At 47.0% G+C, this 13256-nt stretch overlaps 1 protein-coding gene across 2 annotated transcripts; it reads right to left on the bottom strand.

The window, feature by feature from the left end:
- Positions 1–2488: 2488 nt before the first annotated feature.
- On the bottom strand, positions 2489–13038 carry Atp5mc2 (ATP synthase membrane subunit c locus 2). Of its 2 annotated transcripts, none has more exons than XM_016000376.3 (5): positions 12934–13038; positions 8930–8998; positions 6368–6445; positions 5415–5608; positions 2489–2753 (listed from the first exon to the last, which is right to left on the bottom strand). In XM_016000376.3, exons 2-5 carry the CDS (start codon positions 8966–8968, stop codon positions 2639–2641), a joined length of 426 nt encoding a protein of 141 aa, XP_015855862.1. In that variant the 5' UTR covers positions 8969–8998; positions 12934–13038; the 3' UTR covers positions 2489–2638. The 2 variants fall into 2 exon arrangements, with proteins under 2 accessions (XP_015855862.1, XP_015855861.2); XM_016000375.3 differs by lacking the exon at positions 12934–13038 and adding an exon at positions 11299–11417.
- Between the last annotated feature and the right edge of the window lie 218 nt (positions 13039–13256).

Here is a 13256-nt window from a genome sequence, read left to right on the forward strand (position 1 = left end):
CACTGTAGGGGCAGGCTTTGGGGTCTCATATATGTTCAAACTATGCCCAGTGAGTCAGTCCACTTCCTGTTGCCTGAAATCAAGATGTAGGACTCTCAGCTCAGTCTCCAGCACTATGCCTGTATGCAGGCCACCATGTTTCCCTGCCGTGGTGATAATGATCCAAACCTCTGAAACTCTAATCCATCCAATTAAATGTTTTCTTTTATAAGAGTTGTCAAGGGCTGGGTGGCGGCGCACGCCTTTAATCCCAGCACTCGGTAGGCGGAGGCAGGCGGATGGATCTCTGTGAGTTCCGAGGCCAGCCTGGGCTACAGAGTGAGTTCCAGGACAGGAACTACTACTCCAAAGCTACACAGAGAAACCCTGTCTCGAAAAACAAAACAAAACAAAAAACAAACAAACAAAAGAGAGTTGCCAAGGTCATGGTGTCTCATCACAGCAATAGAATCCCTAAGACAGGTCCATAGCCCAGAAAATAGTCACCTGCACAGTGTAGTCCTTTGGAACCAATCCTGGGATAGATTCCCCTCAGCTGTTGAACACAATATCAAACTCAAGGATGATGGGAAAGGATCTGCTGGTGGCCTTTTTGAGTACACTTGTATGTACACGCATGTAGAGGCCAGAAGACAACATCAAGGATTGCCCACCTTAGTTTCTGATACAGGTCTTATGTAGCTCAGGCTAACCTCAAACTCCCCACCCACATAGCTGAAGATGGCCTTGAACTGCTGATTTTCTTACCTCAACCTTCTGAGTGCTGGGATTATGGACCTGCAATACCATACCTGGCTTTCTGCTTATAGGCTTTAAACCAGACTAAAAAGTAAAAGCATTGTGGTCAACTAGGTTAGCATTCCTATTAAAAAATTACTTGTGTTGCATGAACACATAAGTAAGGTAAAAGTCCACATGCACACAAATCCACAACTTAGCACATTTAAGTATTATAAAGGGGATATGTGTGTTCTATAGCCCCTTATAGGGGTTCATGCTCATCTGACTAAGAGTAGATGGAACAGGAAACAACTTCATAGAGAAGGGAGCATTCAAGCCAAGTCTTTCATAACACAGCAAGTTTGAAAAAGAGGAAATTGTGCAAAGATCCAAAAAAGCAGAGATGAGCAGAGCAAGGGCAAGGTGTGGGAAGGCCAGGAAGACATTTTAAAGCACACTTGAGTCTAGTTCAGGGCTAGCTTGGGCAATGTGGCAAGACTCACCATTGCAAAAAACTAAACTAAAAAAAAAAAAAAAAAGAGGATGGGGATGGTAGATCACACCCATCGTCCCAGCACTCAGAAGGCAGAAGTAGGATTATTATGAGTTTAAGACTAGCCTAATCTACAAAGAGTTTCAGGCCAGTGGGGTATGTGATGTGTATGAATTTTGAATTGGTTTTTGAACTGGTAAATGACAAAATTGGTCCTGTCCTGAAAGGAAGATCTACATGGCAGTCAGTGTAAGTAAATGTTGGAAGAAACTGGAAGCAGGCCACCAGTTAAGAGGCTTTACACCAGGTAGGTGACAAGGAGAGCCTGAGCCAGGACTGTGGCACCGACAGGTAACGAACCCTCTAGTAATCATTTTAAGCACTGACCCCAATCCTCCAAAGTGAGAAGGTCATACCATGTGATAATTACTGAAAAATGTACTAGGCTTTTTCCTTTGGGCCACCAACCAGCTCCCAAATCATGATACAGAAACTTACTAATTTTGAATGCTTGGCCTAGCTTAGGCTCCTTCCTGGCTAGCTCTTTTGACTTGTTTCTCTTTATCCACCTTTTGCCTAAGGGGCTATTACTTTCTTGCTTCTGTGTATCTTACTTTCACTGCTTCACTGGCTGGCCTGGGCATCTCCCTCATTCCCTCCTCCTCGAGTTCTCCTGTTTATTCTCTCTGCCTGCCAGCCCTACCTATCCTTTCTCTACCCAGCTATGGCTGTTCAGCTCTTTATTAAACTAATCAGGTGCCTTAAGCAGGCAAGGTAAAATAGCTTTTCATAATTAAACAAATGCAGCATAAACAAAAGTACCACACTTTTACACAGTTAAAGTAATATTCGGTAGCATAAACAAATATAACACATCTTTGCCTAGCAAAATAATGTTCCACACCAGAAAAGCACAGCTATTTTGAACAGAACTTTCCTAAAACAAAGAATTAAAGAATGAACCCAAGGACTGGAGAGATGGCTCAGCAATTAAGATCACTGGCTGCTCTTCCAGAGATCAATTCCCAGCACACACATGGTGGTTCACAACTGACTGTAACTGTAATCTCATGGGATCTCCTGCCCTCTTCTGGTGTGCAGATGTACACACAGACAAAACACCCATGTACGTAAAATACATAAATAAATAAATCTTAAAAGAATGAGCCCGTCAGATCCCTGCAGAGTTTAGGCCATTACCACTGGGCCTTGTTCTCTCACCAAGGCACTCAGCCAACTGTGGAAAAGAAATACACACAGGAGACTCAAGAAACATCTTATTAATACAGTATTTATTTGTCTTCTCTCTGTCAAACCCTGAGCCAAGCACTTTCCCCAGACTTCCTGGGGAGGTACAGGAAAAGGAACACACAGGGCAGACGGGACATGAAAGAGCTATGGGAGGTGGAAGTGGAGACAGCTGCTTCACATGGCGAAGAGGATGAGAAAGGCCACCATTAGGCAGAAGAGCCCCATGGCCTCTGAGAGGGCAAAGCCCAGAATCGCGTAGGAGAAGAGCTGTTGCTTCAGAGAAGGGTTCCTGGGGAAAGAGGAGATAAGTCTGAATTTGTAGTCTACACAAAGAAAAGGCCAAACATCTAAGGTGGACTCTCAGAGAATTCACTTCAAGTTTATGTTATAAAAAGGTCCATCTAAGAGACCCCACGGTACCCATCTTCTCCCACTAAGATTTCAACAGGGGGTAAACAAGGTAGAGGTAGACAATCTACAATGCTGTCATAGGCCCATGTGCAAATATTACCTTCACAATGGATCTCTCCTACCATCACAGTAACTTAAAACCATAGGCCTGGATACTTAACATTCAGGGCCAGAAGAGGAAGGAGGGGTACTCAAAAGTCACAGTCTTTTTCAAGTATCAGAACTCTAACAGGACACAGAAGCAAAACTGCTGATGGGCTGTGGCTCACACACTCAGGGTCCCAGGACTCTATGGGTATAACACTGTTCCAGAAAGCAGGTATGAATCAAAACAGAACAGCATCCTAACTTTGAACGTCAACATAAACTCTTAGCAGAACTGTGGACACAAAAGTAATCAAGCTTCTTGTTTAAAGCAAATTCTGAAAGGGAAAAAAAAAAAAAAAAAAAAAAACCAAGACATTTCCCCAGACATTAGCATAACTTGCTGGCCTCTAGAGGATTAATTTAGCTCTTCAGTGACTTGTCCACAGGTAGTGGAGACCAAACAGTCCCAGGTGCTAGGGACCAGGATGGTTGGAAACAGAGGCCACTGTCCCAGGAGCAACAGAGGGAACTCCCAGAGATGGGGAAAACATCAGTGAAGCTGCCTGAGCTCTAGCCCAGGGATGGCCAGAGGGTTTTCACCTAAGGCTTTTTGGACCACAGAGTCTATTGTCTTAAATTTATTTATTCTAGAGTGCAAACAAAACTATGCATACAGTGGAGCACACTGTAAGAACACGGAAAACTTCTTGTTGCTTTGAAAATACTTTTTTTTTTTTTTTTTTTTTTTTTGGGTTTTTCGAGACAGGGTTTCTCTGTGTAGCTTTGCGCCTTTCCTGGGACTCACTTGGTAGCCCAGGCTGGCCTCGAACTCACCGAGATCCGCCTGCCTCTGCCTCCCGAGTGCTAGGATTAAAGGCGTGCGCCACCACCGCACGGCCTTGAAAATACTTTTAAAGAATATAGAAACTAGGTGGTGGTCCCATGTGTAATCCAAACACTAGGAAAGCGGGGAGTTTGAGGCACCCAGGTCTATACAGTTAAGATACTGTCTCAAAATCTAAACAACAAAGTAAAAATCATTTTTAACTCAATCATAGAAAACCAGGTTGGGGTCCACTTATAGCCCTCAGGCTTAGACTTGCCAGCCCTGCTCTATGCTACAGTGATGGGCATGTGCTGTATCTGCACTGTTAACTAAGGTTTCGTCCAGCTTCTAAGCACTAGAAATTGCAAGACAAAGGAACTGAAAACTTCAATTTTATGTTAAGACAGGGTCTCATATAGCCTAGGCTGGCCTGAACTCACCATGTAGCCCAGGCTAACCTGGAACTAATGACTATTTTGCCTCTGTCTCACAACTGTTGGCATGTGTCATCATACCCAGCTTGTATTCTTTTATTTAAAAAAAAAAAAAAAAAAAAGTTAAAACAGTGTGTGTCTGTATACGCCTTTAATGTTAGCACTCGGGAGGCAGAGGCAGGCAGAGCTCTGTCCATTCCAGGCCGGCTAGGGTGACATAATGAGGAAAAAAATAAGTATTTATTTAGGCATGGGTGTGCATGCATGTGTGCCACCACATGCATGTGGAGGTCAGAGAACACCTTATAGAAGCTGCCCACTCCTTCATCATGTTGTCAGGTGCCTATACCCACTAAGACATCTTACTGGCCCCAACTTTTTTCCTTTAGTTTTTCAAGAAAGGGTTTCTCCGTGTTATCTCTGACATCCTGGAATTAGCCGTATAGACCAGCATAACCTCAAACTCAGAGTCACTTGCCTCTGCCTCCTGGGATTAAAGGTGTGCACCACTAGGCCCAGCTAAGATTATATATTTTTTTTATTAATTTATTTTTATGTTATTGGTGCTTTGCCTGTATGTGTATCTGTGTGAGGGTGTAGGAGCCTGGAGTTACAGACAGTGTGAGCTGTCATGGGTGCTGGGAATTGAACCCCAGTCCTCTGGAAAAGCAGTCAGTGATCTTAACCGTTAAGCCATCTCTCCAGCCCTTCGCTTGCATTTTTAATTAATTAAATTTTGAGGCTGGGCAATAGTGGCACACGCCTTTAATCCCAGCACTTGGGAGGCAGAGCCAGGCAGAACTCTGTGAGTTTGAGGCCAGCCTGGTCTACAGAGTGAGATTCAGAACAGGCACCAAAGCTACACAGAGAAACCCTGTCTCGAAAAACCAAAAAACAAACAATTTTGAATAAAGCCAAGCATGGTTGTATGCCTTTGATCCCACCAGTCAAGAGGTAGAAGCAGGTAGATCCTGTGAGTTCGAGTCAGCCTGGTCTACACAGCAAGTTCCAGGCTAGCCAGGGCTACTTAATGAGGCTCTCTCTCAAAAAAGAAAAACAAACTAACAAGCAAAATGACAGAAATTTAAATAAAAAATAACAACACACAGCTGGTGGCCTCTGTATAGGACATGCAGTTCTATCCCTGACCTGGAACATACAACAGAACCAACAGAGGCCCAGGTAATCTTACCTGGCATACCCAATGATGAGGCTCCCAAAAACAGTCCCAATGCCAGCCCCTGACCCAGCCACCCCAACTGTGGCGGCCCCAGCCCCAATGAACTTGGCGGCTGTGTCGATGTCCCGGGAAATGACGCTGGTTTGGAAGCTGCGGCTAGGGATGACTGAGGTCAGAGGGCGAGGGACCGCCAAGCTGCTGGGGCCCTGTGAAGAGGAGGCAGATAGAAGGCAGGGTTTTTGTTATCAATCTGCTGTTTTGCTTTGGAAACATTTGTACTATTTCAAACGGATGGGCCGTCTAATCTGATGGTCCTCCCTCAATATAACATCATTTAATTCCTTGGAAACCTCCCTAAAATGCTGGCAGAAGAATTTTTTTTTCCAGATCTATTTATTATGTATACAGTGTTCTGCCTGCATGTGTCCCTGCACTCCAGAAGAGGGCACCAGGTCTTACTATAGATAGTTGTGAACCACCATGTGGTTGCTGGGAATTGAACTCAGTCTTCTGGAAGAGCAGCCAGTGCTCTTAACCACTGAGCCATCTCTCCAGCCCCCAAAAGAATTTTTTTTTAATGTAAGAGGTGGAGTTCAAATGCCTTCACGATTCAGGTATGGTCTAGAAGTGTTAAGTCTGAGACATGAGCCTGTCCTTGACCCCCAACATCTGGACAGCAGACTAGGCCAAGTAAATGGACCAGGATTCTACGCAAGAGCAACAAGTGTTCTTAACTGTTGAGCCAGTGCTTCTGCCCAGGCTGAGTAATGGAAATTGACAGTGGCACACCAAGGCAGGAACTGCCAGTGGCAATCCAAACATACAGAGCATTAACTGCCATCCATCTCTACCTAAAGAATTTCAGTCTGTGGTGACTGTCCTCAGCACTCCCCCTACTGGTTCTGGGAGGCAACCCTCTTCACCCCTTACCAGCAAACCACAGTCCCAACTCCACCTCAGGGTACCTCATCTGTCCACGTCTGTGGTCGGTTCAACTGCACTGCAGACAGCGGGCGACTCAGCAGCTGAGAGGTGCTCCTGATCTGGTGGAATGACATGGCAGAGAAGGTCAGGGAAAGCTGTGGAGTGACTTTCAGAACCATGCCAAGTCACTGCACACAGTAGGACATTCTCTGGTGCTCTTTCCATTCTTTCAAAATTTAGTCAGAACCTTGAATCATTCTTTTAACAAATTTTGTTCGTTTGAGAGACATGCAGAAGGCTGGGCGGTGGTGGCGCACGCCTTTAATCCCAGCACTCGGGAGGCAGAGCCAGGCGGATCTCTGTGAGTTCGAAGCCAGCCTGGTCTACAGAGCGAGATCCAAGACAGGCATCAAACTACATGGAGAAACCCTGTCTCGAAATCTACCCCCCCCCCAAAAAAAAGACAGGCAGACACCTCGAATCCCAGAACTCAGGAAGCAGAGGAAGGCAGACCTCTATAAGTTCCAAGCCAGCCAGGGCTACATAGTGAGACTATCTCAAAACAATAGCACAAGGCACACATGTGGTACACATGTCATACATGCAGGCAAAAAATACATAAAATAATTTTCTACAAAAAACCCCCAAATATTTAAAAACCCCAAAAGAAACAAAAACCTTGCTACATTGCCGAGCAGGTCTTCGAAGTCCCAGGCTCAGCAACCCTACTGCTTTAGCATCCCTAGCCCTGGGGCTTCATGAACACAATGCCATCCTGACTTCAGCAAGTTTTGAATTCAGGAGCCACACCATCCTCTTTTCAGGTTCTACCTTAAGGAAAGACAGTGTCGGGCTGGAGAGATGGCTCAGCTGTTCAAGGCTAGGCTCACAACCATGAATATAAGGGAAGACAGTGTCCTCCCTTGTAGGAGTCCACAACTGCTGTGTTCTTTTACCTTCTTGAGAACCAGAAGCAATCTACGCCCCAGAAGCATCTCCTTCACTCAACAAGGGAGGTATTTCCTGATAATAACCAGTTTATAAGAAGAAAGCCAAGGATTAGGATAGTCTTCCCTGAACATATATATCCTTCTCTGAAAATGAACATGAAGAACCGTGTTCAAAATTCACCATATGCAGCTGGGCAGTGGTGGTGCACACCTTTAATCCCTGCACTTGGGAGGCAGAGGTAGGCGGATCTCTGCGAGTTTGAGGCTAGCCTGGTCTACAAATAGAGTTCCAGGACAGCCACGGCTGTTACACAGAGAAACACTGTTTAAAACAATTAACAACAATAAATTCACCTCCTCCTGGTAACCTTTTTTGACCAGCCCCAAGACAGTGTCTCCAAGATACATGATAGCTAACAGCCAGGCCTTTACAGACAGAATTAAGAGGCATACATACTTTTTCTTTTGACAGGATCTCACTGCAGCCCAAGATGATCTTAAATTTGTGCCAACTAATCTTCCTGCTTTATACTCCCAAGTTCTAGATTACAGACATGTACCACTACGTCTGGATTTTTTTTTTTCTTTTTTTGTACTAGGGATTGAACCCTGGGCCTTGTACAGGTTAGGCAAGCATTCTCTACTAAGCTATGTCCTTAGCCTTCTAACGTTAACTTCCTTTTGTGTGTATTAGTGTTTTGTCTACTTGTATGTATATATACCCGTGGGTGCCTGGTACTCAGAGGCCAGAAGAGGACACTAGATCCCCTGAAACTGGAATTATGATGTTGTGAGTTGCCATGTGGATGCCAGGAACCAAACCCATGTGTTTTTGCAAGAGCAACAGTGATCATAACTGTTGAGCCATGTTAAACCCAAATGTTCACTTTCTACCAGGGATGCAATATGAGGGTTAAGTTACTTAAAGGTCCTCAGCCTATTTCTTCACCTGTCAAATGGGAACAATCTCTCAGGGGTCTGAGGAATAGATGGCAAATGTAAAAACTGGTAAACAGTGTGAGGCACACATTAGTAACTGGCACTTACTAACAGTATCACATCTTTTCACTTACGGATGAATGAACTGCCTCCACCATCTTATTAGTTTTAAATTTGTTACATCCTGCTGCTTCTAGGCCCAACACCTTTCCAGAGTGTATTTGAGCTTCTTTCCCAGACTTATATCCCCAGAATAAAGTCCTACCAAGGCTCACTTAAGACAAGAGCCCATATACAATGTACGCTCTGTCGGAGCTATGTAACAGTATTTTTTACCATGTCCCCCTAGGTTCGAGTATCACAAACACACAGTAAAATTACATGACCTAGATAAAAATTAACTGGCCTCCAGAGAATATGGACCAGGGGAATGCCTAGCAAACATTCACTCCTGCCAGCAACCATAGCAAAAGGTCTTCTCTTCCAGAGACTCACCTTCCTCAACCCATCTGAGAAGAACAAGGTCTAACAGGCATGTCCAACCTATGGCTGGCCACAGGCTGCAGACGCCTCCGGGTAGCTCTGAAGGCAGCTGATACATTTACATATGACAATGTCATGTCCCCATATCAAAAGGTTGGAAGCCCCTGGTACTCTCCAACACGAAGAAACAAGGTGTCCTCCTTTTAAGATCCTTCCATAAAATGTACTCACCAAGGAGCGAGTAGAGATGAACTTGGAGCAGGCATACATTTTCAGGGGTGAGGGGCCAAGGCAGGAGAGCTAGAAATAAGAAGCAGCATTATAAACATACTGAACTTCATCCTTATACCTAAGAAGGAGCTCTAGGAAGCTTAATTAGCTCAAAGAACAGAATGATGGGTTTCAGGCCATCACTACAAGTGATGTCAGAATCTGGAAATGAAGTGACTTTCTCATGGCCTGGACAAGCAGTCACTTGCTTCATGTTTTAAGAACCACCATCCAGCCGGGCGGTGGTGACGCACGCCTTTAATCCCAGCACTCGGGAGGCAGAGCCAGGCGGATCTCTGTGAGTTCGAGGCCAGCCTGGGCTACCAAGTGAGCTCCAGGAAAGGCGCAAAGCTTCGCAGAGAAACCCTGTCTCGAAAAACCAAAAAAAAAAAAAGAACCACCATCCCACCATCCAAGCCAGGTGGTAGTGGTGGCGCATGCCTTTAATCTCAACATTCAGGGGGCAGAGGAAGGTAGATCTCTGAGTTAGAGGCCAGCAGCCTGGTCTACAGAGTAAGTTCTAGGATAGTCAGAGCTATGCAGAGAAACCCTGTTTCAACACTCCCTCGCTTACACCCTCCCCAAAAAGAACCACCATTCATTCCCACAGCCTCATGATTTGGGCTTGTCAAAATAATTTTCCCAGTGTCCTTTGCTTATATGTCGTCCCTCTTCCCCTGTCCCGTTCCCCCCCCCCCCCCCCCCCCCCCCCGGTTCAAATTCATCTCTTCCTGGTCTCAGTGTCTGGGCCTAGAAAAGACTGGAGTCCTAGCAGTGTGTGATGGTTCTAACACCTGTAACCCCAGCGCTCAGGAGGCAGGGGCAAGACTTCCAAAAGTCTGAGGACAGCCTGGGTTACAGAGTAACATCTTAGACATACTAACCTAGTGCTGGCTATAACTCCAGCCCCTAAAAACTAGAATCCCATACTTTTGGGAGAATTCTAAGAAGACAAAGGCACTGGAAGTTTTCCAACAACCTTTTTATTGATTATCTGACGGCTCTGACTGCTTAAAACACTGACTTCTATATTAACAAGATGCAGCCAATCAATGAGGAGCACTGGCATGACTCTATTAGCATCAGCTGTAAACTCATTTCACCACTCCATTAAGGGGTATTAGATCCAAAGAAAGAATAGGTGAGTTAAAGATACAGGACAATGTTTTCCCCCAAATGAAGGAAGAGCCCACTTGAACCAGAATTACCGGAGAGGTGGTATATATATTAAAAGTGCAAGTCACTGGGCCAGCAAGATGGCTTAGAGGGTAAAGGCACTGACAAAATAAGTGATTCCTGGAGTACACGTGGAAAAAGGTACTTCTAAGAGCCGTCTTCTGATTGCCCAAGTGCACCACGGTGCACACTCACACACAACCAAACAATTTAAGACACACAATAAAACAATTTAAGACTTTTTAGATTTGTAGGTATGTGCACCACATGTATGCTTAGTGCCCAAGAAGATCAGATGAAGGGCCTAGACTCCCCGGAACTGTGGGTACAGGAACCAAACCTAGGGCCTCTGGAAGAACAGATGCTCTCAACTATAGAGCCATCTCCCCAACCCCTAAAAACAATTTTTAAAAAAAATGTGTGTTCTTGGCTCCCCCTTAGATCTCTGGTATGTTTTAAACAAGTTTTCCGATCATCGTTCTATTGAAGGCACACAACGGCGTGGTCTCAACACTGGAGGGCGTCAGTGGCAGAGGAAGGACTGTAACTCTGTAATCTCACTTGTGTGTGTGTGGGGGCACGCTGGAGGTCTACCCAGAACCTTAGTGTACTCGGTAAGGTGGTCTACCACTGAGCTACATCCCCAGCTCTTTTTCTCAAGTTTCTGAAGTCTGAGTATTCCACAAACTGAGATACTCAAAGTATAGATAGGCCTGTTAAACACTACTCCCTTAGGTAAACTGGACTCAACCCGTCCAAGGGTAGGTGCACTACGAACAAATCCTGAATCATATTTGTAATGTTTATCAGTCTTGTTCTACCTAAAACTTTGCTTTTTGTTGGACATGGTGGAACACACCTGTGATCCCAGCACTCAGGAGGCAGAGGCAGGCAGATCTCTATTAATCCTAGGCCAGCCTGGTGTACATAGGGAATTCCAGGCTAGTTACACTGTGTGACTCTGTAACAAATAAAACAAAATTTTGCCTTTTGTCTTTATGCAACCTAAACCCAAATTTGCTGCCCAACTATTCAGGTTCTAGAACACAGGGAAGCTTGAGCTGGGGTGATGGCTCAGTTGATATGGTCTGCCACACCAGACTGCATGTAAGAAGCAGGGGCTAGATCATATCAATAGGCCCCAGAGTAGATACCTGAAGCTCACTGGCTTGCAGTCTAGCTGAGTTGAAGAACTTCAAGATGTCCTGTCTCAAGGAGTGGGGTGGAAATGTCCCTCTATATTGACTTCTCAGCATGCACACGTGCTTACACACACTTGGATAAAGGGAAGTCTGCAGTTAGGCCTGGTGGTGCATGCATGTTATCCTGGCACTGGGGAGGCTGACGCAGAAGGATCATGGGTTTGAGGCCAATGTGGGCTATTTATAGAGACAGTCTTCAAGACACCAAAATAAGCCTGGCAGTGGTGGTGCATGTCTTTAATCCGAGTACTGGGGAGGCAGAGGCAGGGGGATCTCTGTGAATTCGAAGCTAGCCTGGTCTACAGATCAAGTTCCAGGGGAGGTTCCAAAGCTACACAGAGAAACGTTATCTCGGAAAAATAAAATTAAATAAAAGGGAAGACTTTTTTAAAAAACAAAACAAAACAGTAAAGCCTTAACGTTATTTGCTCCACCCACGACCTTTCAGCAAATACCACTACATGCTATCCCTTACAAAAATGTAGTTCTGGCAGTACTCTAGTTACGCCTGCTTGCAGTGTACTCCATAAACTATTCTATAAAAGAGAGAAAAGAGCTCTAAGAGGATTAAAGTTGACAGTTTACAAATCAACATATGTAAATAGTATCATCATCTGTTGCTGGCAAGCAATAAACCCAAGAGTATCTTCAATTGCTGAGCCCTTCCAGCGGCCACCTAACCTGGGCAGGCCCACACTTGGGCCAAGAAATTCTCCACAATCACAACTCCAAAGTGATCCCCTTTCAGTTAGAGGGGTATCCACCTAACTATTCCGTACTTTAAACCCTTCTGTCTTACAGGCAAAATCTGAGCGTCATGTGACAGGAAACCTGGCAGGTAGCAACTCTTAAAGGCGCGGACCTCTCCCACCTTCTGGGCGTAATGCCTAACAGAAACCTCCATTTCTAACCCAGCATTACGACTCTATCACTAGCATGTCGGGCTTTCACGGGAGGCAGGTACTGGGTCACAGCCAGTTTCTGGGGAAACAGGCCCCTCGTCTGCCCCGGCTTTCCCAAGTCCGTCCACCGGGCCCTTCTGCCTGTTCTGTGCCTTTCTACCACGCTCGGTTCACTCCAGACCGAAAGGCTGGAGGTGATGGGAGCTTTGGACGATGAAACCGGCTGGGCCGCGCCGAGAACCACAAGTCCCGAGGTTCAAAGCCCGCAGGCTCCTAAAACACGGAGGCTACTCTGACTTCGGGATGACAGGAGGGAGCCGAGGGAGGGAGGGGGGACGGTGGGGTCGCGCCAGTGGAGAGAAGGCGTGAGGGTGAGCAAGGCGCGCCCGCACCGCCCGGCCGGCGCCCGCACAGCCCGGCTCGCACCCGCGCGCCCGGGATCTGCCTCCCGCCGGCCGCGGGGCCCCCAACCCCCGAGAGACACCCAAGATGGCGCCAGGCCCGTGCGGTTAGAGGTCACGGGCGCGGGGAAGGGGCCGCTCCCGGGACGGGCGTGCGGGCGGCCGCGCGGGTGCGAGGGCCCGGGTGGGAGCTAGCGAGGTCCGGGCGGCCACGCGTCCCGGCGAGGGACACTGCCGAGCGCGCCTGCGCGCCACGAAGGGGACGCGAGGCCTCAAGGCCTTACCTGCTCCCGGGGCAGAGAAGACAGAGAGGGGCGGGGGCGCGGGAAGCGCGGAGAGAGAAGGCTCTGCGCATGCGCGGCCAGAGCCAACGAGTTTCCCCCCCCCCCCCCCCCCCAGCCGCGGATAGAGAGAACACAGCGAGCAAGGAGGCCCGGTCCCGGCTCCACAGCTCCCCCTGCCAGGTTGGAGGTGCCTTCGGGACGAGCTCGCCCCCTGGCGTTCAACCCGAGGAACTACAAAAGGAGCCCCGTCCTGCGCCGAAGAGCGGCCAACTCAGCCCGGAAAAGCCGATCGGCAACGTGGCGGACGGGGTCGACTGCACCGC

This window comes from Peromyscus maniculatus, chromosome 20, assembly GCF_049852395.1.
Source record: "Peromyscus maniculatus bairdii isolate BWxNUB_F1_BW_parent chromosome 20, HU_Pman_BW_mat_3.1, whole genome shotgun sequence".
NCBI lineage: Eukaryota > Metazoa > Chordata > Mammalia > Rodentia > Cricetidae > Peromyscus > Peromyscus maniculatus.